Source organism: Falco peregrinus, chromosome 10 (genome assembly GCF_023634155.1).
Source record: "Falco peregrinus isolate bFalPer1 chromosome 10, bFalPer1.pri, whole genome shotgun sequence".
NCBI lineage: Eukaryota > Metazoa > Chordata > Aves > Falconiformes > Falconidae > Falco > Falco peregrinus.
In genome coordinates, this window is record NC_073730.1 from 33,753,860 (window position 1) to 33,779,955 (window position 26,096).

Consider the following 26,096-nt stretch of genomic DNA (forward strand, 5'->3'; position numbering starts at 1 on the left):
GTGTCCTGCTAAGGGCAGAGCAGCTCAGCTGCCCCAGCAGCCAGCAGCACATGGGACCCCCCGGCTGACCCCACTTCACTACGCTCAGTAACCAGAGCCTGCAAGCAAAGCCAGGACTACAACGGCATGCGGCACTCCTCCTGAACGCAGCCTTTGGGGATAAGGGACCGAGGAACAATAGAGACTGAAAGACAGCTACCGCCCAGGCAAGCTCTCTCCCAAAGCAGAGGGGAAGGAGTGTGGCGAAACGCTGCGAGGAGCGGGAGCCACACTCCAGTAGCAGCTCCAGCGCGCTGCAGCCCCGCGACCCCACGGTGCACACCCCAGGGCTCCCCTGTGGCACCAACACCGCTGCCGATGCGTGCTCCTGCTGCGGCGCTGGCTGTAGCGCCAGCCATCCCCCACCGGTCCCTGCACCCACCTCTCAGGTCACCTGCGGCAGGAGGCTGCCCACCTCTCCCAGACGTGCCAAGGGATCCTTCTCCCATCACGGCTGCGGCAAAGCTTGTTCTTCCCACCAGGTAACCCAGCAGTCACTGGAGGACGACAATACTTACCTGCACCGCCAGAGCGCTGAAGGATCACGATTCTCAGGTGTGCCTGCGAGCACATGCGACAGCCTCTCGCCCGAGGCGCACGTACTCACTAGAACACAGCACAGCCACGTGCGCTCCACCCTTGCCACCCAACACTTGCAAAGGATCTTTTGATCTGCAGGCTCCCAGGAAGGCAGGGAGGCTTTGCAGCAGCTCCGCAATGCAGCCCTACTCATGTAGTTACCAGAAATTTATTTTGAGCTGTATTTCGGGATAGTATTTCAACCCTGGGACTTGTTTGCATCCTCGTTGCCACCTCAAAAGTGGCCCAGGACCTCCACACTCAGGGTCACAGGGGACAGAAGATGGGCTTCCACAAAAAAACAGCTGCCAAGAGCAGCCCACAAGCAACCTGCAGAGCAGCCACCCCTTTTAGCCTCTTCATCCAAGTCTCACACAGTGGTCCACCGTTACAGGGAACTGCCGCACTAAAAAACATGGAAGTAGCAACAGCCACCTCACCCTGACACGCTTCCCTCCTGCTCCCCATGGCTGCCCCACAAGGGCCACACCAGCTCACTGAGCCAGCCAGACCTCCAGGCGCTTTCTCAGCAGAAAGGGCAGCAGCCAGCCTTCTCCTTGTGCTCCATACAAGGCAACAGGAATCCTGCAACCTGTCGAGCACAAATCCCAAACACAACCGGGCATGTGCTAACTCAACCTGCTGAACGGGAAGGCTGCAGTTCACCCGATCCCATATCCCATTCACCTTCACCCTGCCCAGCAAAGAGCACACGAGTAAAGCAGAGCTCCATCACCTCTCGGGGTTCTGATGACCTTTGCAGCAACGTCTGACGGCTCAAGGACACCGCTGGGTAACTTCGGGCCAGCTCACGCCCTAGGGCAGCGAACCAACACACGGCAGCAGCCTCGGCTCCCACCGAGCCATCCCCACGGGCACCGGCCCAGCTGGGCTCTCCGGCAGCTCACCGCCCTGCCAACACGGGACACGCACCGACAGCTGTACGACGACCCAGAACTGAGACGCTGCACACAGGTGACAGCCATGTAGCACACCAAGTCCACATGTTTATTTGCTTATCTTAAAGTTGTCATCATTGCTGAAACACGGAGAGAGAAGGAGAAAAAAAAAAAAAAAAAAAAGCTGGTAAGTTCCTGCTTGCCTTTCTCTCTCCCGGGGAATGGAAGTGACAGCAGGCTCCAACCCATCTGTGGGGAACCCTGCCAGGGCAGTCCTGCACACCCTCCAACTCGAGCCGAAGCGCATGAACCCCTGCAACCCCGCAGACCTCAGTCCTGGAGAAGCAGCGACAGCCTGCAGGCCCCAGCCACAGCCCACCAGGGACAGCCACCGCTGCACCAACAGGAACAGACCCAAAGCCACTTCCTTAGCGAGAGCTCAGAATGTGAGAACAGCTTTGTTAGTCTACGTCCTCCTCTTGCACTGCCCCTTTTCACTCTCAAGTATTTCACTTGTGAAAGTAACAGACAGAAGGGAGGCAAACGACACCCCGACCCATCTCCAGCAAGGCCGTGAAGCACCATTCCCCCTGTCCCCAGCACAAGGCCACTCGCACCATCAGCTACACAAAGTGCACGAGAATTTTTTTACAAAGTGCCAGCTCTGCCATTTTGCTTTTTGGGCCTGGCGGCTGGTTCCAAGCTTTGGTCTCCAGCCCAGTACGCAGACATCTCCCACCTCTGAAGACCGTCCTGAAGTCACTCAAAGACCAACATCTCACTGGGACTTGGGTCAGACATCCAAGACAACAGAACTCCCATTACTGGCCTCTCCAGACCCGATCTGGCAACTGGACTCTGGCTGGGCATCGCAGACAAATCAGTACCTCAAGTCAGCTGCATACAACCAAATTAGACACCTATTGCCAAAAGAAAGTTGTTGGTTTTTTAACAAAAGGCGGCAAACTAAATCACAATTTTGTCATTAATCTATTTCTGCATATTGATCTTCAACATAGGGTCAACAGAACACTAGTGTTATTTCCTTGCTCATCAAGCACCTAGATAAATCACCCTGCGGGGCTTCACATAAAGCCTCACTCCAACCTCAAGAGACAAACAGCATCATTACTAAGACAACCGCCAATTGTTTCTAACTCCTACCTGGAAGTCTCCTAGCAAGGGCAAACAAACAGTCCCCCCGCCCCCTATCAGGGCGCACCCCCCCAGCAGGAATATGACTCTTGGCTTTCCTAGGGCAGCAGCCAGCACAGCGGGGGACTTGCCAACCACGGCATCGGGACATGCGGTGCCTGCTCAATCACACCCTGAGCCCGGCCAGGAAGCTGTTACCTGGCAAAGGCAGACCACACCAGCAGCACAACATGAAGGGAACATGGTCCTTGCAATGATTTTAGAAAAGAAGCAGGTTAGCAAATGCTGGAAGTGGCAGCTTTAGGCATATGTCCCGCGTTTATTAAAACAAGAGGTGTGGCTATGCAAACCAATCTCCACGGGCAAAGAGTCATTACAGTTGAAGAGCGGTCTTAACTCCTCGAACTGCAAACACCAGTATTCACACCAACTTCTAACATTTCAGAATTTACGTCCTTTCCCACACAGCTAACACTTGTATTTATTATCAGTCTTGTTTCCTCCCAGCATCAGCGGCATTCGACCTGTAAGATGAACTTTCATGCTCAAACCTTGCCATCGTTACATTCAAAAGATTTGCACCATGTGCTTCTCTCCGCTTCTCTCCAACTTTTTCTGCTGACCATCTTTTTCAAATTGTTCAGATTTTAAAAGGTCTAGTCCTCTGCATTTGGCATGACAGCAAAAGTAGCAAGCGAGAGGACAGAAAACATTACTAAAGAGCAAGCTCATTAATCGTAAGCCACTCAGGAGACATCTTCCCAAGGCAAAGTCTGTTCCTGGCAATGGAAACACCTGGGCACCATCACCACAGGCAGACTGGACCTCTTGGGGCAGAACCTAGACGAGACGCTATTAACCTAAGTGGTTACATCTCCATGTTTTCATGACATTTTTAAAAGAGCATGAAAATAAACCTTTATTTCAGTTAACACCCACCAATATTAAAGATATATGTTCACAGTTTTAGTTCTTGACACAAATGGACTGAAAGAGGCAAATTTACATCTATCAGAACAGCAGACGGACCAATTGTTAAGTACAAGCTGTCTTGAAAATCATAGGTGACATGCCATTCCGGGAAACTGCTCTATGCTCTAAAGCAGAAGGGAAAGCTCCTGACCAAGCCCAGCTAGCAGGGCCCCAAACAACTGGCTGGCTGGCCCAGAAGTCATCTGGAAAAAAAAGCTGAGTGGCAACTGAAAACAGCAAATATACAGTTTGGGTAAGGGGAGATTTTTATTACAGAGAAAGCTTTTCTGTGTTTCTGCGTATCGAGGCATTTATCTAATAGCAATAGCCAAGATGTCCCTAACATTGGAACTGCAACACGTTCTACCAAACCACGAAGAGGGAAGAGTAACAACTCGGTGCTGGACCGGCAACAGCCCCCACACCGAGCACCTGTGTAAGATCAGCTCAGAGTCAGGAGAAATGAACCAAGAGATTTTACCATCCACTGTTTGAAAACTTGCCTCCTTCTCACAGCCTGGTACTTCAAACTATAGGCGAGTGCACTAGAAAGTCTAACCCAATGATATTAACAGTGGCTTACAACAAAAACTTTTGTAGAAAATAGTTCAGATAAAGCAAGCCAGCTAAACACCACAATTAAGGAGTTTGATATTTCTTATTCAAAGGTCTCCAATACTTTTTGCCTGTCCTGTACAGCTTTTAAAAAAATAGGGCGTTACCTTTTGTTTTCTATCTACCTAGTTAAGAAACTACAAATATGTTATAAGCTGTCCAAAGTGTAAAACATTAAATGAGAAACCTGTTTCTAGCCTCCTAACAAATGCTGCAGATAAAAACCCTAAGAAACCCTCTTCATTAGTCATTGTCTCAACTCCTTTTGTGTACTGAAGTGGTAATGTTCCTGTTCACATGTATTAAATTAAACCTACGGCAAATTTCTACAGGGCAGGGGTAGAAAGGGTTTCTCACAATCGCTCTCCGAAAAACATTCACTTGTCAGCTAGCAATCAGAACTCAAACACTGCACAAAGCCAAAACAAAATTCTGATGGGAGAGGATACTGCTGGAGTTTTGTTTTGCATCTTTTTCTTGTATCACGCACAGATTGCAATGTCCCCGTCTGAAACAGTAAGCCAACGCTCCCTCCTGCCAGAGCCAGCCAAGGCCTGTGGTTTCTTCTTCAGAAGACCTGCCACTGCCGGAGCAGTGCTGCGAGTATATCAGGTACAGACGTACTCGCGTCCACGGACTCTGCTGCTAAATTCCACATCCCAGCCAGAGCAACAGCTGCCACCTTCCCCCACCTCCCAGCTCCAACAACAGGAAAGGTTACTCCAATCTACAGGGTACCCTCTCAAAGAAAAAGCATAGATAATTTAAAAACTTTTTTTTTTTTCGGCCAACAAAGCAACTTGTACTGTTGAAGGAAGGAGGAGGGAATAAAGGTAAAATGGGTGAGTGAAAGGTGTAATACATTAATTTTTAAAGAACTGTTTAGACCAATTATCCACACATCATCACTGCTGGATCCATACACAGGTATTTAACTATAAACCAATGTGCTTTCAATCTTTTTCAAGTACCTGGTATCAATTTTGTATAAAGATTTTGTGTAAACCATAGATGAAAAATGACTGGTTTTCCAAGTCTGAAATTAAGCATTAAAACTAAAGTACTCCAGGAGTTAGTATTCCATATAGCACTAACAGTCTGCCAAATTAAAAGTTTCACATAATCCAAAAAACCATGGGCTAAACAGGAATTAAGGAAATAGAAATAGTGTGCAATAATTAAAACCCAGTTTGTAGTTCAGGGAAAATGTCTTAAAATCCTGAATTTAAAAAAAAAAAACAACAAAACCAAAAAACAAACAAACAAAAACCCCACAAATGAAGTGAAAGCTTTTAACTGGTACACACTGTTCACACCTATATTTCAAGTTTGGAAACGCATATTTTCAAGCAGCAATACAAAAAAGTATCCATGAAGAATGCATAATCTCTGAAAAAATTATGAAAACATCCCTGCTACCATTACATTTCTAAATACAAAACTGACTACCATATTGTTGCTTCTGTGTAGCGAGAGAAGTTCATTTTCAAAACAGATAAAATTCAGTCTTTAGGTGTGAATGGTATGAATGACAGTCTCCTCTTTTTTTTTTTCTTTTTAATTTCTTAGTTGTTTAGGATCCTTAAGCATGCAAGCCTCGGAGAGGAAGGCCCGACGAGGGCAGGGTTGGCTTATGACATCCAGTTTAGGACAGAGCTGGGAAAGCCTCTGGGTCATCTACATCAGGAGCAGAAGCACTTGACTGAAAGAGAAACATCAGAAAGTTACGACCTTCAGCAGCATCAAGCCCTACCATGTTTCTAATTCTTCACACATTACAAAGTCCTTCCACTCAGCAGGCAAAGACAGCCCAGCACACAGCGGAGCGGGGCAGTGCAAGGTGCTGGCACACACTGGGGCCAGCCAGCAGGCACGGGGACAAGGTTAAGCCTCTGTCCCTCTGCAGACAGGCTGGGCACCTGCACGGGGCAGCTGCGGGCAGGGGGACTCCCTGCACCCCAGACAAACAGGGGTGGGAATTCCTCCTTTTAAAACTATTTTAACCTGAACCCTGTTCAATAGGGAAATGCCAGGATTCAAAGAGGTACACAGTACAGCAGAGTGAGCAGGATGGTGCTGGACAAATTACTACCAGAGCAACTTTTTTCCTCCATGATAAGCAACACTTATCTGTTCTCCTTTATCCCAAGGACTAGGAAGTCTCCTGTACTACCTTTTAAAACAAAGCCTACATCTGAATCTTAGAATCGTTTAGGTTTGAAGAGACCTTTAAAGATCGGAAGAGGCACTACAGGCAAACAAACCATGTTTGCACACGATTATTGCACAAGGTTACATCTCTGTTTCCATTGTAGGATCCAAGAGATCCCTACACGTGGGTTTACACCATTCCACTAGCACACAACCATCAATTCTTACCAACAGACATGACAAGAGTTACAGAAAAGGCCTGTCTGTAGCACAAATTAAGTTTCACATGTATAATTTTTCCCCAGTCACAAACTAGCTGTTGATAAAGAGAATTTTTGTGCCAACCTAGCCCTAGAAATTCATACATTTAAGTTAAAAATCTCCTCAGTGCTTCCCAACAGATTTTTTAAAAGGCTCTGTACTGCACCTAAAGAACAGTGCTGCAATTAAATGCAGAAATTAAGTATTTTAAAATACTCTTGACTTTGTCCATGAGGATTGTGGAAGAGAAGAGTAGGAAAAGCCAAGACAGTGCAATTTCCTGTAAAGACAGTCATTTATCAAGAGATATATTTAAAGCATTCCAATAAAAGTGGTATCAACACCTGTAGGCAAGACTAAGACACTACAGAAATACCCAGCCCTCAAACTGAAGTTAAAAAGTAATAGCAGGGTCCTCAGCCTCTAGCCTTAGTATCTCCGGCTGCTCGTTACACAAAAGCAGAACGCAAGCCAAAAAAGCCCACCCGCTGCAGGACGGGAGTTACCGTCCCTGCAACAGGAGGGCCTTGTTCACACATAACGTACACAAGTGCCAGCAGAGATCACCAACCTGGTTGGGTGTGTGGATCACGTCAAACTCCTTAACCAACTGAAAGGAAATAAACAAAGTCAGCATAAAATAGGCTGCAGGGAAGTTTTTTATTCTTGAAGCAAGACGCCATATTAGTGAAACAACTCAAGAGCAAACACCACCACCATTTAATTTCAATTCTTTAAAATTTTCTTATATTGGTAACGGGAGAGTTTTCCGACTACTAAGCCTAAAATTTAAAGTGATCCAGTGTAAAAGAGAAAACAAGAGTCAAGAGTCCTAGAAGAGTCAAAAATGAGCAAGTCTGGTCTATGTGAAGAAAGCCACACCAGACTCATTTTCTAGTAAGTAACAATTTGATTAGATTTAAGCTGAGTAAGTGCTCCATATTAAACCACACCTTTACTGTAGCTACACTACAGTACTTCAACTTTACATCTTCTCTCCCTAACCTCATTTGGTACTTTCCCTGAGTATTTCCTTAGGGCTTTGGGACTACAGGAGGAAAAAAATTACTGCAGATTAGAGGAAAAAAACACCAAGAACTCCATTTCCACATGAAAAATCTAAATTCCTCAGTTTCAAGATACAGCATGCAGCTGTAAAACCAGTCTTTCACCCCCAACAGGTCACAATGCAGATACACTGTCCTGACTGTACCTGACAATAACCGCTCTAGCACTTGCAGTTCTGCTCTGGCACCAACAGAAGCACCTCACAGTACATTTAGATCCGTCCGCACTGAAAAGTCATTTTTCAGCTTCAGATAGAAAAGGTGGGCACTTTTTTTTTTAACCCAACCTATCCCCACCCTCCCTTTTTTGTGTTTAATGAGAACACTGCTAAAACATTCGTCCTTTTGCCCTAACAGTAACCTAGTTTAAATTGGCAAGAACAGACACTTGACTTGGTTTTCAAATGTGGCGTTTGTTGTCAGAGCAACTCCCCAGAAATAAGGAAGGTGCCTAAAACTATCTGTATGAAAATCCTAGTAACAACTGAAACTAAGCTCCTTTGTAGATGAAAGCTGTAGCTACTTACCTTGTCAGTTCTGCCTCCACGGCTGGCCCTGCCACCACGTCCTCGGCCACCCCGTCCCCCTCTGCCACCACGTCCGGGGCGGCCAAGGTCTCCAAAGTTGATCTCCAGCTGGGATGTAATATCATTTGCTGGCTTGCGGAAGTGATGATCCATTACAGAGTCCTCAGCATGAGCCTGAAATGAGTGTTTCCTCATGAGTAAGGAAAATCACCAAAGAAACCTTTTCATCTGTAGTTGCACTCTTACCATCACAGAGTACGCGTTCACCTCCAAATGCACTCTCATACTGACGAACGATTACCTTGACTGATTCAGGTTAAAAGACAGTGCAGGAATTGTTAGGAATCAAGTCATACCGCTTGTGCGGACAACAAAACCACACACAGGTAATCAAATAAGCACTTCAGCAAACAAAGGTATTTTGCATTTCCAAGACAATTCAGGGAAGCTCTGGAGTTTAGGCTTCTCCGAGACCAAACTAACCAGCACCAAGCCAGTACAGAACCTTGTTTTCTGGCATTTCTCCTCTTCTTACTTTGCATCCTGAGAAATCTTCAGGTTCTATCAATTCATTTCATTCTTTATAAATACTTACTTGGTAACCCATCTTTGTTTTGCTCAATGAGTACATTCTCATTTGCTTAGCTCTGTATAACTACTTAAAACAAGGGAGACTGTAAGAATCCCTTACTGGTTTGCATTAGCCATAACGAACAGCAAACGAGGCATAACGAGTTCAAACACAATGTAACTGAAGTAGCCAAAACATTAATGCTAAAACAGAGAACCAACCTCATCAATTACACTGAAAAACAGGACTCTCCATCGCCTTTGCCATGATACAACACTTACAGCTGGTCAGTTCCTAGTGCATTCACAGAGAGAAACCGGAGCTTCAAGGAGCAAGGTACGCACCAAAGAGTTAATGTCTACACCATAAATGCTACTACTCAGTACATTCAAGTATTTTAAATTATCACACACTGAACGCAAAAAGAACCAAGTGTTTTAAAGTAATTATTTTTCCTATTTTGTACAAATAATTTTTCCATGTAGTAAGTCAGATTTTGGCAGCTACAATGATATACAAAATGTACAACCAACCACACTGGATTAGAGCAAGGGTTTTACCCAGTCCAGCACCCTGCCTATTACAAGGTCTAGTCATCATATTCTGGAAACATGGCAACATACGATGCTTTCTTTTCCTATAAGCCCCTAACTTCTGGTAAAGCAATTATCAATTTGCTTGTTTTTTTCCCTACAGAAATGCCACTAGCATGCTTAAGCTTCCTGACTCTTAACTTCTTGTGGTGTAATTTACACAGTATGCTGACTTTCAGAGGCAACATATTGTGCAATTAAGCCCTACACCCTTTAATTACCCTTTGTGGATCCTTCATAAGGCAGCCAATGGATACAGAGGTCTACAGTCAAAAGGCTGAAAGCTGCTTTCAGGGATTCCGTGAGTCAGTCACAAGCACCATAATGTACAGAGCCATGAAGAGCCTTCTCCCCCATCAATCTAATTATCCCTTTCCACGTCCAGCTGAACATTTGGCCTCCACGATGTCATGCAGTGGAGAGCACTGCAATTTAACTGGGCACAAGAAATATCCCTCTATGCTGCTTTCTTTCAAGCACATTTGACTGAGATGTATTCCATTAACAGCTGGTCTCCGTCCCACTCCTGATTTCATAGATCTGAACTGATACCCTTCCCTCAGAGATCTCTTTCCCAAACTCAGGAAGTTAGCCTAAGCAGTTATTTTTCAGAGAACAGTAATTCCACATCTCAGACTGACATGGCACTACTCAAATGTAAGTACACAACAATCTGTGAAACCATACACAACACCTTTTGTTATTGTTTTCATTCCTTTCTTACCACTAAATATTTTATCTATGGTTTTGATCACTGCAGGGTACTGAGACTGTATTTCCAACTTACTGGTAGTCACAGGACATTTTCTTTTGTGAGAGGTAGTATCAGCAGATTTGTACAATAATTTTATTTGCTTCCCTCCCTACACTGCTATCACCTAAAATAGAAACACTACAGTCTACCAAAAACCCTGCATTTTCACAACTTGATTTGACCACTAAACCAACAAATAGCAAATTCTATATGTAACCCAATGATTTTATCCAAAGCTGCTTTAAAACCCCACCAGTACAAGACCTGGCATATTCTCCTCATCCTCTTCTTTCACTTAGGCGACAACAGTCACAGACATACCATACAAATTGTTTACTCTGAATCATTTTTGGAAGCATTTATATGTATTGGCAACTCTCAATACTGCTCTGATCTAGTAAGTGATAGCTTCTTGAAGGCACTGCTGCACTTACGGGTCTTGGGAAAGGCTGTCAAAAATAAAGAACAAGCTGCTAAGGGAAAGGGGGCCAAAGCAGACAGCGAGATATGGAAAAACAGCAACAACAAAAAATAAAAAGACTCATGATAGAAGCTTTTATGATAAGGTGTGAATTCAGCTCAATTAGGAGCAAGGGTACTAATCATGAAGGCTCCTACATGGTGCACAGTTAGACAACAGGCATGGACAGAAGAGCTCCATATTGCATCTACTTTTATTCTCTCTTTTTGTGACTTCTTAATATCCAGACCTTCCACTTCAGAAGGGGCTCATATTAAAACACAGGTATTACCAGTTAGATATAAAGGATCAGTACCTCATTTGACTCCAGCAGACTCCCCTGCATTTCTGTCATCGCCTTTGTCTGATGAAAGTTGCGTGTCCACGCCAAAGTGACAAAAGGAACAAAGGGAGAAAACAAAAGGAAGAAATGAGACTCAACTACATACAGAAACAACAGGTAATAAGGTCACATGAACTTGCTGGATACAGATGTCACTGAGCACGTGAAGCAGCAAAAGGATGAGAACAACAGCTGTGCAAGCATCCAGAAAGATTAGAGGATGGACCATACCACAGGTGTGGAGACAAGAGAAATCTCAGATCAGTACCAAAAAAGTTCAACACAAGCTGCTGGAAACTCCAGTAGAGTCCGCGCGTGCAGGCTGATCTCCAGCACCTCAACACATCAGGCACACTGCGTACAGAACTAGACAGGTAAGAGGGTGCGACGTTCAAAACTACCGTTAGTGAGAAAAGGTTCCTGCAGAGCCTCAATTCAAGAGTCATGCCTCTAAATTTTGAGAAGATGAAGTACTCTCTTCAAAAACGTTTTTCTCAGTCTCCCATTCCAACCTCCTCTAAGGAAGCTATTAGATCAGCAGGAAAGTTTAAAGGCACAGGAAAGAGGCACAGCACAAGCAGATACACAGAGGAGGAACTGATCTACTAGGGTATCAGTCTTTCCAGGAGACTTGGATCCAACTTTTCAAACAAATTTTAAGGTCTCTCCACAACATAACCCCTTTCCATTTTTTGTTCAGCTGTACACCAGTAGAACTTAAAACAGACGCAAGCCACTAAACCAGCTGCAGAGAAGAAAAAAAACAAGGATCTCTATTTCATGGCGTAACAGCATAACCCAGTCTCCTGGAAAGTCTCATTAGACTAGGGCTGCCAATACACATGGATTTCACATAAAACCAGCAAGAATTTGAGACAGTATTAAGAGTTCATTTCATACAAAAATATCGCTTTCTAGAAATTGCATAGCAAATGTCAAAAAGAGGAAAGACCTCAGATAGGGTCAGGCATTTCACCCCTCAGGGAAGAGCCCAAGTAATAGGAGGAAGACAGCGCTTTCACGAGACCAAGGCAGATGAACAGTACTAGAACCTCACATTCCCTTTTCCCACAGACTCCTAGGGCATTCTCCCAGTAGCTCTCAGGCTACAGGAATGAGGGCAGTCATCACAACACCGCAAATTTTGAGAAAGTCCACTGGAGCGCACTGTGATTTTTCAACTGTAAGAGTACAGAAGATTTGGGGCTGAAAACCAGAATTAACCTATAAACCAAGTCAGTTCCACACATAAACTCTCTTCTTGTCACTAAGAGTCACAGAAACCTTACATCAACCTTGATTTCATGACTCATAAGTATGTCCAAGAGGGCAAACAGAAGAACAGCAGGTGACTGGTAGGTTTTGTCATAACTTAAAGATATTTCACCTTCTAAACCTGCTCAAAAAGGAGCCACAACGAAGGCTTTCCTAATGCATACCGATTATAGAGCTATTCTGCTGCAGTACTTCACAAACAACCCCTGTGCTGCTTCCCACAGTATCAGCGAACAGTAAGTGAAATGGGGAAAGACATCTGCTGGACATACAATAAAAGCAGGCTAAAAGCATTGAGATTTAAAGGCAGTTTGTTAGTATCTCACTACTGCGCTTACACAGCAAGGGACTGTTAACTTCTTATGTGATAGTGCTAAAAAGATCTGACTCGTTTCTTTGAAGAGAAGTTAGTATAATACACCCCCCAAACAGAACAACCTACTCATAATGTCAGTTCTTCCATGAAAGTAATGTGATCAGTTATCCTCACTGGTTCCATTTGGGTTTGAGGTAACTACCAATTCATTTTTCAAATGGAAAATACAGTACAGATCTTTCTAGATTAGCCAGAAGTACACCATCTTATTATACTGTCACACATGCAAATATGTTAAAGACGACCATCTTCAGCTGACTAAGTGTCAAATAAATCTGCTTTGGAGGGATTGGGGCTGCGGGAACTTGAAGGACTACAGGTTTAGTAAATCTTGGTAAAGCATATAAATACTTCTGTTTAAATATACTCTTTTTAACATACAGGAACATTTAAGTCTCAGTTCGCCTTTTCTACACAAGCCGGAGAAAACAGTATTTAATAAACACTTCAAACACCAAACAGCTAAAGGTAAACAAAAAGATGTTCAATCATTTGACAAACTGAACTACCTTACACAGCAAGAAAATAGCACGACTGTGACAAAGTCAAACTCATTCCGACTTCAACGAGATCAGAAATGGAGTTTTCATCGGAAAGTACTGAACAGTGCCTTCCCATCTGCATTACGTCCCCAGCTTACAAGAAGAAAAAACTGACAAGGTGTGAAAGAGCAGAAATACAGGCTAGAACACCAAACAGAGTATTACATACTATCTAGTTACTTCAAAGGGAGTCAGAACCATCTGGCAGACAAAGTTGCAGGCCACCATTATCTTAAGTGGGTCACTTAAGCTATTACAGAGTGTTAAAAGCAAAGATCAAAACCAAAGATTAATGCAGCCCTGCACTAAAAGCAGAGCTCTTAGCACTTCCCTCCCTTCTAAAGCCAAAGAGTATGTGTCTCCTTGCCACTCAGACAATCTTGGAAGAGTAAAATTTTGCAACAACTAAAACGAATATGCTTGAAAAACTACAATTTTAAAATAATTCTGCAGCAACTCCATTGTATATCACCGAGGTATACAAAGGTAATTCCACCTGGTTGCTCAAAAGCTTCAAGGAGGGCTGTCGACCTAACATTACAAAATGAGAAGATACCCATGTTACAAACATAAGAGAAACAGTTTAGGTGTTAAGGTGTCCGAGACATGACCAGTATTTTTTCAAGCATCCTAAGTCTGTGTACTGCATAAGACTAACATGCTAAATAACATAAGCTTTCTTTAAAAAAAAACAAAACAAAAAAAAAAGCAAAGAAATAAATTTGACATTGACAAACTTCTTCTAAAAAGTTCATCAAGAGACAGTCCTTAAAGTTACCTGCCCAGATGCAGCGGGTTTCCAGTCTTACTATATCACAGCATGCACCAACATAAGGGTACAGATCAACTGCTAAAACTACCCACAGTAAAGTGGCTGCTTACGCTAATAAAACTGGAGCCTAACTCCAGTTTTATTAAGAGAAATGTTGCTCCCTTACAGACTTTTAGCTACAGGTCAGCGTCTAGAAGAACGGAGCTTCCGCTCCAAGAAATGCATATCAATAGAAAAGCCTATACAATCTGGATACTAGCAAATATTGAAAGTCACTTTACCTCCTCGCTCTTTGACTTGTGAAGAACAAATCCTTTTTTCCATTGCCCATCAGCACCCTCATTTGGTTTACGGATGTTGAACTCAACTTTTGCACGATCCTTACTTTGAATAGCTTTCCACTCGTCCAGGGTCATTTCCTTAGGACCTTCTTCCTTAACTTCTTCAACCTCATTCTCTCTGTAGTAAATTCATGGATATTATGATCATGACTTAGAACTCACATTCTAACGTACAAATTCAAAGTCACTTGTTAATCGGCACCAGATTAGTATTTAGCACTTAAGCAGCATATAGAAAAACCCCTCACTCCCACCACGCAGAAAGCACACATGAAAACTCACCTCCTTAAGCCAGCGTGCCAAAAAAAAAATAAAATATCACAGCCAGACACCTTTAAGCAACTAAATGGTGAGCACAGCAAAACGTTAAAATGAACACTGACCCATGCCATCTATTCTCCACATGAATGAGTTTTCTTTACAAATATGAAAGCCTAACTTCTGCAATGGACTTGTTTGGAGCTTTCCTCCCCACCCTTTTTGAGGTACCTCTCTCCCAAAAGTTCAAGTTAAGCCAGTGAGAGCGAGCTTGTTCTTCCCTCAATTTTCAAGTTTTTTTTTTTTAAAAAAAAACAGAATTTAATCAGCTTTGGATAGTCTGCTTCCTTTATTGAACTAAAGATAATGGTTAATTTCCCAACTAACAAATAATTTTTATTTTCAGCCAACTTGAAAAAAACAACTCATACAACTCAGTTACTCATGCAATGTATCACCTCATTCCAAGTCTTTGATGCCTCTACCTTTTGCCAAAGAGCTATTTTTAAAAATAAAACACACAATCACTATGCTCAATAACAGATCATGTTCCAACTACACAGGCAGTCAATCCTCTAGTCATTCTTCAGTGTCTTTATGCAACTAAATTTCCGATTACAGAAAATTAGTGCCATGTATTTGCAGCAAAGAGATCATGAAAGCCTCAATTCAAAAGGTTTTCATTTCATAGCCATTAATTTTAACCTAGTAAAGCAGAGATTTTTATGTCATATTTCTTTTTTTCTCGTTCTGTAGAACAGCATGGGTTTTGACACTGTGTATATTCAGAAGCCACTTTTGCTCAAGGTAAAGACACCAGCCCTCAGTATCGTGCAGGTTTTACTGCAGTAAAACAGCCTACAGTTCTGCCGAAACATTTAGGTTCAGATCCACAAACTAGCCAACCTGAAAACTAACCCATGTAAAGATGCTTCTCTATGAAGAAAACTGATGGGTTACAACAGATGCATTACGCTTGAAACTGAGAAGAGTACATATTTTCTGCAGATTTGAGGAAAACTATGACACACACAAAGAGCCTGTAGAATTTTGCAGATAACTGATCTGCACATGGATGGGTCAGTACCTGGTCAAGCAAGACACCGGGACACTGCTGCTAATAAAGATGCAGGAAATGCGGCAGGTAGCAAATTTAAGATATCTGGATTTCCAACAGATATAGTTCTTTTAAGGACTAGCTAGCTTGCATTTTCTGATGGATATCCAAGCTGTAATTCCTTAAAAATTCTCATACTACTGCTGTCTACAAGATAACCTTAACCTTGGACCACCAACACCTTCGAGAAGTAATGGCATTTAGTCTTTTTTTTTTTTTTATAAGCTCAATCCATTTCTTACTCTCTACACAGTAACTGTACCCTCTTTACCACTAATCAAAGTCATTAATGAGGAAATCAAGCTATTGCAAACTCCAGGTTAGAAATCTTGTGCAAACAAGTATTTCAAAATTCTATCTTAGCTGTTAGCCATTTTCTGAATCCATTATAAAGCACACTCCCCATTAAATACAAGTTTCCACACTACCACAAAAATTTTTATCTCGTTTTTACGTCAACTGCAAGTATCACTACTTCTCGTTCTGCTTCTCTAGTTACTAGTTACTGTGTATCATTCATCAGTCTCTGCTTGCTTCCATAACAGTATCCAAGTGGAATGAGAAGCAATCAAGTTAACTTCTTCCAAAATTGCCTGCATGCACAGAAGCTGGAGAATGAAAGAGATACAACCATTCTCTGACAGGCTAGTCACAGTCTTGATGGCTGTTTTGAAAAGCTAAGTTTAAAAAAAAGTTACCTTCCACCAGCAGAACATAATTTTGTCCCTTTTGCTTGGTGGTTCTACCTAGTTATGAGCTCAGATGCTTTTGGATTTGGTATTTAGAAGCTGCAATCCCAAGACTGTAAGCGTATAACAACCAATCATTAATAACTACATCTGAAAGTGACCTAAGAGCCTACATGACACTAACGTAACAGTTTCCAGTTAATTTTTAGACATGCACTTTTTCAAGAGAAGTTTTTCAGCAGCACTGTGGATAATTCTGTATCAGCTTAGTTTGGCAAAACAGAAGTAGGAATAAATATCCAAGGTTAAAGGTGAAGAAATACTACCTCTGAAGCAATCAAGGAACATTAAGAGGGGTGCTACTCACTTATTTTCAGAATCAGCAGGCGGATGTTCCTCTCCCTCTGGCGTTTCCTCAGTTACAGCTGACTGATCCAACTCACTGCAATTACATAATGTTTAGAGTTTGGGTTTTTCAAAAGTTCACCCCTATTTAAAGCTCCGTAAGATTAATGACTAAGTACTATAGCGGACTTACATAACCCACCCTTCTTTAACATGAACTATTTTATTAAGGATGGGTACTCTCTGTGCCTTTTAAATTCTCTGCTTTTCACCTTACTAACAGTTTTTCCCAGCACTAGTACCCATTCTGAAAGCCTCCCGCCATACCCTGAGATCCAAAATGGATCTGGTTATTAAAAATACTCTTTTCAGTGTAATACTTCTAAAAAAGCATACTTAACTTAATCAAAATTGTTAAACTGCCCTAGTAAAAGAACCGTTCAAAAGCCAGCACAAGACACCACCCCCATTCCAAATTTCTCCAAATTACAGTTTTAACAGCAAACCCATCTCTTATGTTACAAGAAATTGCTCATTTTGATTCTGCAAACATTGTTTAAACAGAGTAACAAAAATCACAAAAATCAAAAGGCAAAAAATGTAGGCTGAATCTTTACATTACAAGCCTTAGGAATTAGGCTTTATTAACATTTGGCTAATAGTTTTCTGAGCAATTACAGATTACTAACGTTAGTTCATCTTTGACGGTTCCCCAGTTGTGTGATCCACTGCCACCACGCTTGTCCTCATGCTTTAGGCCGCTGAAATGTGAATGTGAAACAGAACTAACAAAACTGAGTTAACATTATAGTGTCCAGATACAGAAATTCAAAGACAGATTTTAAAACATTATTTAATTGTAAAGAATAGTAAAAAAAAAAAATAATAGAAAAAGTTAAAGACTTACGATCTATCGCTGCCACTATGTCTGTCAAATTCACGTTTGCCACGAGAGTCAAACCCATCTCCTCTGCCCATTCCACGGCCGCGTCCACGCCCTCTTCCAAGTCCACCACGTCCACGCATAGGTCGGTCAAGAATGGGTCTAGCATGGAACAACTGTCAGTATTTCACCTCCAAATATTTACAGCATGGTTTTTAAGGTTCTCTTTTGAGATTTTTATTTACCTGCTTTTCCTTTGATAATTACTGTTTATAACTGTGTTGAGGCTCTAACTTCAATGCCAAATTACTACACTGAAAAAACCCACATATATAATGCCCACATTTCAAAATCCAGAAACAATCGCTTCGAAGGATTGCTGTTCATTTGCATCTTCTGGCAGTAAATTCCAAAATTTAGTGTTTGTAGTGTGTTACTTACCTAGCCAACACTACAATTTCCATTTAACTTGTATTCATCCCACTTGGCTTTTAAAGAAGGATTTTAACTTCAGCTACTACAATTTTAATATTTGATCATTACTTTCAGAACACTTGGATTCTGGATCCCTCACGATACTCAACACTTTAGATCTTGCCTAGATGTAAGACAGTTTCACCAATTCCAGATTTGAAGCCACTGCAGACAAGGTGTAAACACCTACATGGACAAACTCTTATTGGCTTTAAGTCAGCTGTACGGATTAACAGCAAACAGATCTCATCCTGCAGGCAACAGCTATACTCAAGCTCCTTTCCTGAGTTATCTGCTATAGATTTAGAGAGATACACTGGCTAGCTTAATGATTTAAACCGTATTTTCAGACATGCCAATGGAACTGATCATGCTGGATCACTCCCAGTTAAAACTCCAGTTGAGTTTGTAAAGAGTTTGTAAACAAAATCACAGAAAAGGGAAGAGTTATAGTCTAGATGAGATATGCTCTTCTTGTGCGTGACAAAAATTGAATTCAATCAGTTAAATTTTGATTCATTCAGCTATTTGTTTGTTTAGGTTTTACCTTAGTAGCAAAATGCAAGACAGGCCCTTCCTAAAAAAGCTAGGAAAGTTCTTTGTCATGCAAGATAAAAAAAAAATAAATAAAAAATCAAATCTTACTTATCAACAGAAAATTCTCCTCCTTCGCCTTTCTCATCAGCAGGTTTATCGAAGCGGCGCTCACGAGGAGGTCGTCTCTCTGGTCTCCTGTCAATAGGCTTGCCTTCACCCTGCTGTTGCTGCTGTTGCTGCTGATCAGGCCTCCTGCCAATACGTCTTATCCCTGAAACATTAGGCGACACACATCAACAGAATGCAGAGCTGCTCTGGGAGAGATACTGATTCTAACACCATAAAAGAATACTGAAGGTAAGATGGAATTAACGTTTTTCTTCTAGCATTATGAGTAGATAATCTGAGAAACTATACCTTTATAACAAAGTAACTGTTTATCATTGACACTTCTGATTCACATTTTTCCACAGCATTTCAATCAAACTATTTTCTGCAAGTGTATGCTCTTACAATATTGCAGGAAACAAAACCTGTCAGAGCACACAATACATTAGTAATCCATGTTAAAATGATGGGGTCAACTTTCAAAGAGGGATCAAGGTAAGCAAGATTTCCACCCCCACCCCCCACCCCCGAAAGGCGCTTTTCAGGTCGAACAAGTGTTTTTGATTTTGACATGCATCACCAGGCTGGACCCTATGACAGTGACCCTGCTTCATCTCACTGTGCTCTTGGGAACTTTTTTGGCCAGCTGTATGACCCAGGGCAGGGCCACCCTTCCCAAGCAGGTGTCACTTGCATCCCAGTACGGTAGGTACTGGTCAGTGACTAAATGGTGTCTGCATCCACACCAATCCTCACAGCCTGATACACACTCCCTGACAAAGGCTCATCTCATCATGTGCGCACTTGAAACAGCTTAAGAATACACTCTGCTACTGAACCGGCTAGTGTTCTTCCTTCCCTCCTCTGTGCCCTCTGAAAGACTACTTTTTTTTTCAATAATAGTAACTTCCGATGGGCATTACCTCTCTCACTAAGACTTCTGAAAGATCTTAAATGCAGTTTTCCACTCTTCCGAAAGGCCTGTTTACTCTTCTTTAGAAAGATCTGGACAAACACATTATTGCTTTGTTATGCTATTTTCTTGCCAAAATGTTTAGGGAAGAAACACTAAGCAAGCCACTGAGGCTGGCTCAATAATTGTGAACAATCTTTTAAATCAAATGCTGCCAATTTTACATTTTTTTAAAGAACTAAGGTCCTGCCTAACAAGCAATGTCCTATTTGGGTGGGGCTAGAGAAGTTACAGTTGTAATGATATCCAAGCCAACACGCCCAAATGAACAATGTCTTCCTTACCTTACAAGCTGTACTTTATATATGAAGTTTGCATGACATACATTGCTTGCTAAGTAATCCTTACTCCCTGAGGAAACGCAGGGGTTAAACTCACTAACATTTACTTTGAAAAGGACTCTCAAACTAAGAAGGCCCATTTAATTTTAGGAGGCAAAGCTCAGCAAGGAAAGCAAACAGGCTAGTGCCACATAGGAGGTATGCTGCAGAACTGGAAGGAATAATTCCATGTCTTTTGAATTTTGAGTTCAACACCCTGCGCTCAAAAAACCTGGTGAAGCCTAACCAAAAATACCTTTTCCTTAGTATCATAAAGCTTTGAACTGGTAATTCACCAGTCAAATACTCTGCATCCTTACATAGTGGAATAGTTTCAAAACGCAATACACTCACAAGGTACGCAGCAAACCCTGTCAATACTATGGCATCAAACAACTTTATGGTGTTAGAACACTGTCCCACACAAAACCCAAAAATTTTCAAACTGGAAAGTGACTTTGTTTACTACAGTGCACCATACACAGTTACAAAAGCAAGCCTGACTTTCCACTTCACTGCTATAATAAGCCACAAAGTACTTTTTTCATAGTGAAGTAGTGCTTGCTCTTGAAAATGAATGTGAAAACCAGGAGGTAAACATGGAGTGCTAGCCCTGCCAAAAACCTTCTGCGTTCTCTTGTGTTGGCCACAGACACTGCCATATTTCAGGTTTACCTCACGAGGGACACCACCACGACTCTGCATCTGACTATTAATATTTCCAGAGGACACTGGCTCAGCAAATTGCGACTCAGGACAAATTATTGCATTCCTCACACAGAAAGAGCTCTCAAGCAACAAAAGTACAGAAGACCCATGAGCAAAGACTACTGTAACAGTTCCTAACTTCTGCTTCTCACAAGGTGTTTTCAAGTGACGTCTGGGAGGCCTACTTTCTAGAACAACTCATATATTAAGACTACTTCTTTCTTAAAAAGCATAAAAGGTGGCAGAAAGTCATACTGCAACATGCGCTGCAGTAAATGCACAGGTGTTAAGACGCTTTCACGCGGCGCTGGGGTCTTCTGAACCAGCCGCGTTGCTGTAAAGATCTTCCAGAGTTAAACTGCAGCTGCCAAGCTACTTCCTCACCCACATGTCAACCGCTGTCACCTTACTTCGATGCATTTCATGGATTCCAATTTAATGGGAGTTCCGAGCAATCTGAGGTGTGCCGAGGTTTGTGCGGGGTACAGCTGCCTGCCACGGGCCGACATGTGTGCGCAAAAGCTACCCCTCCTCGCGCAGGGCCGCGTCCTGCCAGTCACTCTGCCCAGGGCACATTCGTTTAACCTATTTGTACTCGGGACTTTTTGTTGTTTTCCTTTTTTTCCAACACAGTTTCCCGCGTGCGACGTCTCCTGGGTTTAGACAAACACGTCTGAGAACTCACACAGCCCATCAGTGAAATACCTACGTGAGCCCTGTCAACCCCGTTCCCTAGAAAAACGAGGCGGGGGGATCTGGAAAGCGCGGGCGCTGCCACCCCCTGTCAAATGCGCCAGGCCCCCCGCAACACCCCACCAGCTCAGGACGGCGCTTGGCTGCTCCCGGAGGAGCCCGCCGCCCCCCGCGCCGCCCGCCAGGCGAGCCGCCCCGCTCCGGCACGGCAGCGCCCCACGCACGACTCCGTTCCGCGCGGGCCGGCCCGCGGGGCCACACCGCCCGCGGCCACGTGCGGCCGGCAGCGAACGCAGGGCCCCGGTGCCCCCGGGCTGCGGCCGCCGCCAGCCGCCCCCCGGCCCCGGGCGGCCCCGCCATGCGCTCCCCCACGTGGGTGCGAGGCCGCCGCCCGGGCCCCGGCCCGGCCCCCCCCCGCACCGCGCTCCGGCGCCTTCCCGCCGCCTCCTTTGTGCGCGGCGGGACGCGGCCCCCGCGGGGCGAGGGGCGGCCCCTCGGCGGGGCCGGGCCCGGCGCTCGGCCCCCTCCCCCGCCGCAGCCCCCCGCGGCCCGGCTCACCCTCCTTCCGCAGCGGCGCGCCGGGCTGGCCGCTGCCCTCCTCCCGGCGGTCGGCGGCGCCCCCGGCGGAGGCGGCGAAGGGGGGCAGCGGGTTCTTGCGCTCCTTCTGGGACTCCCTGCGCAGCTGCTTGGCCGCGCTGCCGGGGCCGCCGCCGGCGCCCGCCTGACCCGGGCCGCCGCCGCCGCCGCCGGCCCCGCCGGAGGAGTTGGTCTGGGCGCCCGCCGGGCCGCCGCGGGCCCCGCCGCCCCCCTGGCTCCCGCCGCCGCCGCCGCTCTCTTTCCTCCGGCTCTCGGCCGCCCGCAGCACCTCGAAGGGGTCGGACTCGTCATCAAAGAGCTGGTCGAAGCGGTTGGTGACGACGCAGCCGAAGCCCTCCTGCAGGTGTCCGGGCATGATGGGCCCCCGTCGGCGGGATCCTCCTCCGATGCTGCCGGGCCCCCCGCGCCCTGCTCGCTGCCGCACAAGATGGCCGGCCCCGAAGAGACCCGCTTCTCTTCCGGCGCCGGGCACATCCGGGCACCTCACCCCGCGCGGGGCACGCCGGGAGCGGCAGGCGGCCCGCGCCCGCCGCCGCCCGCGCCCGCCCGACGGACCACAGCTCCCGGCATGCCCCGCGCCGCCATTGTGCGTGGTGCGCGCAGCCGCCCGCCATCGCAGCCGCCCCGGGCCGCGCCGCCGCGGGGGTGTCCCGGGGGTGCCGGCGGCGGTGACACCGGACCTGACGCGATGAGCCTCAGTTTTAAACGTCTTTCTGCACGCTAGGCCTGTGTGCCCGGCGGCGGGCGCCGTTCGCCCCGGGGTCGGCCCGCGCTCCTCAGGGCTGTGCGCCTTGCCCCTGCCGGGCGCGGGGGCGCGGCCTGTGCTCCCTCGGTGCGCAACCTGGTCACCTCAGGGATGTCCTGATAGGAAAAAACGTGGGGCGAGATCCGCACGCTTGGTTGTTCTCAACAAATTCCCCTGTTCAAGTGTTAAAAACCACTGGGGTACACGTAGAGCTTATTTAAGGATTAAATAACGCAGGCTGGATGCAACAAAGGTACAGTGTGTAGTCAGCGGTTAAGACACTTGTAGAGCATGCTGGTACGCCCGAGTGAAAACACGACCCGGTCAGGAGTGTCTGCCTTCATACTGGCACGTACTGGGGTCAGTGCACAAATACAGGAAACCACTGAGTATCTCGGTCTGCCCTTCTCCATCTTGTTGCCGCTCTGAAGAGCGTGGAATCGGAGGTGGGCATTTTGGGTTTCCCAGCCCGGGCCTTTGCGTGCAGCCGTGGGACAGCCACGGGACAGCCAGCACTGCGCTCGGCCTCTGCGGCTTTATCCCCTGGGATGGACCCACCATCATCGGACCCAGCGCAGACTCGGGGAGAAACCCTGTGAGTTGTACGTGGAGGGTTAGGCAGGTGATAGTGCTGCCGTGTTTGAAGTGAAAGCAAATTGTTCTTCCTTCACAGTGGTAAAGATCGTTGCCATGAGTGCTCGGAAGCACCACACGCATGGAGGCTGGGCAAGCGCGAGCGTGGACACGGTCCTTGTGCCCAGAGATCGAGTTAGTGCGGGGACACATTGCTCTGCTGAAGATACAGAGCGCTTTTGCATTCCAAACCTGTGACACCTCTCACTAGCCTTAAATTGCTTTTTAAAGCATGAGACGAATGTGTGTCATTGAAGGCAACTTCAGCAACAGCGGTTTGATAGATTTGCAGCTATAACCAATAAAAGTTACGCTTTCAAAACCTTGCAGATTTTACCTTGATCTTAGATATATAATAAAATTTCCTACTCACATGAACATTTATACGCCTCTAATTACCAGATACACACAATTAGAAGACAGTATCAAGTGAAGATGGTAAATATTTGCAGTATTAATCAGTCTTTGTAGTTCAAGTTATAGCCAGTGGGAATTATAGAGAGACTAAAACATATTTAACTGGCACAGATTTGACATGTCCTTCTGAAACACCTTTTTCTATGTTTGTATCTTTAAATAAGCCTTTTGGTACCTGTTAGTGTAATTAACTTTAACCTCAGCAAGGGTAAAATTTCTAATATTTGTCGTGCCTACCCCAAGAAGTTAGACCACTTGAAATAATGGTGTTAGGATTTAATTACATTTGCTCAGTTCTTGAATGTGCATTGCTTGTAAATTGATGACCCCACAAACCAACTGGTTTTGAAAAGTACGTCCACAGCTTAGCTTCCTCCAGATCAGCTGGAAATTATTTTGGTTGCATTTATTGTTCTTCATCAGCTTCCCCTGCAGCACCACAGCCACATCTGTTCTGCTTTTGGGAGGCCTGTGAGGAAGCCCCTCCTGCAGTACCGCTGCTAGGTCTGAGGGGGGTTGAAGCACTTGATCGCTCACACAAGAAGTTCACCCCTTTCTCAAGGATATCGTTAAGTAGGCACCAGAAATTACATCCTCAGAACTCAAAATATTTTCTTCAAGCAAGCTTTTTGCTTTTGGGATTAATCAAATGTCACCAAGCAACACATAATTAAAACACTTTGTATTTACACGGCAGATGTTTTCAGGAAAAGCCTTGAACTCATTTCAGCCTCCTGTCCCATCACACGCACCAAGGCTGCATTGCATCACACACATTTTACAAAAAAAATTCCAAATGCTTCTCACTTGGAGCCCTGACATGCTGCTTGCCAGATGGCACAGGCAGCTTCTTGTTTATAAGAGGGTATTTGTTCCCAGAAACAGGCTTCTCAATTGCCCATCTTTGGGGCTTGGGATTTTTTGCTCAAAGGCAGGTCAGACCATCTCTCTCTCGTTGCTTTTGCAAGGATTGCTCATCTTTGACTCTCCCACGCTATACTGCAAGCTGACGTACATTTCAGTATTCCAAAATGTTCCAAGTGCAGACGCGACATAATAGGTTTTGGGTCACACCTGGAATTAAACACAAAACAGATTCAAGGTATTTTAATGTAAACTGGGAAATCAATTGTGGTGTAAATAGAGTCACCTGCAGCCAGCTTTATTTGTTCTGTCTAGCGAGAAACAGGAGTTGCAGGGTGTGTGGTAGGAAGCGCTGGCTCTTCTCAGGACCACCACACGCTTTGGCATGCACTGCATGCTGGCACGTTGGGTTTGCTATAAAGAGGCCCAACAGTTAGTCGCGCAGGTCAAAATTCCAAATGACAGTGTTGTCTGACAAATGTAATTCATGGGTTTTGGGCACTTCTGGCCGTAGGACAACATTTCAATTCATAACATTTAAAAAAGAGTCTTAAAAATTTTAAACTAACAGGGAGCCTTTACACCAAGGGAAGGTCCTAGCACCATCCCCACACAAGTGTTGTACTTCCCCCCCATCACACAAAGGACCAGCATGGTCAGGACAGGAGAAGTTACCTGGGTTTAAGCCTTATTTGAAAAGCAAACTCATTAATTGGCACGTTCGGAATGATAACTTTTGCCTCACTCGACAGGCACAGCCTTGCAGGAATCCCAACGTTGATGTGGCAGCCTTTTCCTCAAGCCCATTCCTCAGCAGGACTGCAACCTGCTTTTCTCTCTGGGGAAAAAAGAGCAGAAAATGTTCGAGTCAAACCAATGACCTCATGGGCAGCAGAGCCAAAAAGCCTGACTTCCTATACCTGGGGAGCTCCAGGTGGGTCCCACCATGTTCACCGATACCTTGCAGAGTCTGGAGGAGCAGTGCTCCTCTGGGGACCTTGTTTTCCTTCTGGAGCACTGCTCTTCCAGGTGCCTTGCTCGCCTTCTGGAGGAGCGTTAGCAGAGTCCCTGCCCTGCACCCTTCTGCCTCCTTTCCCAGGGCTTACGAGAAGTTAAGGCCTTTCTCGTCATTGTTGCTCTGTTAAATCTGCTTGATGCTGGCCAACAAATTCAAAGGTGACTGGGGGGGATGGCCGAAGCTGACAGCTCTGCACGCACATTGCCTGGCCGAAACCCATCTTCTAGTGGGACTGTGTTTGAGGACAGAGCCATGGGTAGGAAAGGACAGGGAAAAAAGTGCTCAGTGAAAACGTCTTTGGTTTGGTTTGGGCTGAGATGCTGCAGATAAGCGAGGCTGGTGTGTGCCCTCCAGCGCGGCTGGCACTGGCCACCAGTGGGGCAGCTCAGGAGAACCACAGCCAGCCACAGCCAAGCCTTCCCATG

At 45.2% G+C, this 26,096-nt stretch overlaps 1 protein-coding gene across 4 annotated transcripts; it reads right to left on the minus strand.

Moving 5' to 3' along the window:
- Nucleotides 1-5,537: 5,537 nt before the first annotated feature.
- SERBP1 (SERPINE1 mRNA binding protein 1) lies at nt 5,538-22,468 on the minus strand. 4 transcript variants are annotated; one of them, XM_055815776.1, is made up of 10 exons: nt 21,956-22,468; nt 18,704-18,866; nt 17,609-17,746; nt 17,391-17,462; nt 16,724-16,798; nt 14,233-14,410; nt 10,960-11,007; nt 8,266-8,439; nt 7,243-7,281; nt 5,538-5,961 (listed from the first exon to the last, which is right to left on the minus strand). In XM_055815776.1, exons 1-10 carry the CDS (start codon nt 22,347-22,349, stop codon nt 5,905-5,907), a joined length of 1,338 nt encoding a protein of 445 aa, XP_055671751.1. In that variant the 5' UTR covers nt 22,350-22,468; the 3' UTR covers nt 5,538-5,904. The 4 variants fall into 4 exon arrangements, with proteins under 4 accessions (XP_055671751.1, XP_055671750.1, XP_055671754.1 ...); XM_055815775.1 differs by having other exon boundaries at nt 17,391-17,486; XM_055815779.1 differs by lacking the exon at nt 10,960-11,007.
- Between the last annotated feature and the right edge of the window lie 3,628 nt (nt 22,469-26,096).

What these genes read in the sequence shown, in the direction of transcription:
- SERBP1 (XM_055815775.1), bottom strand. Translation starts at nt 22,349, where the DNA reads ATGCCCGGACACCTGCAGGAGGGCTTCGGCTGCGTCGTCACCAACCGC. An exon ending in ACCGTCAAAGATGAACTAAC is followed by an intron (nt 16,799 to 17,390) that starts GTTAGTAATCTG and finishes ATGTAATTGCAG; the next exon opens with TGAGTTGGATCAGTCAGCTG. An exon ending in GTCTGCTGGAGTCAAATGAG is followed by an intron (nt 8,440 to 10,959) that starts GTACTGATCCTT and finishes CACTCATTTCAG; the next exon opens with GCTCATGCTGAGGACTCTGT.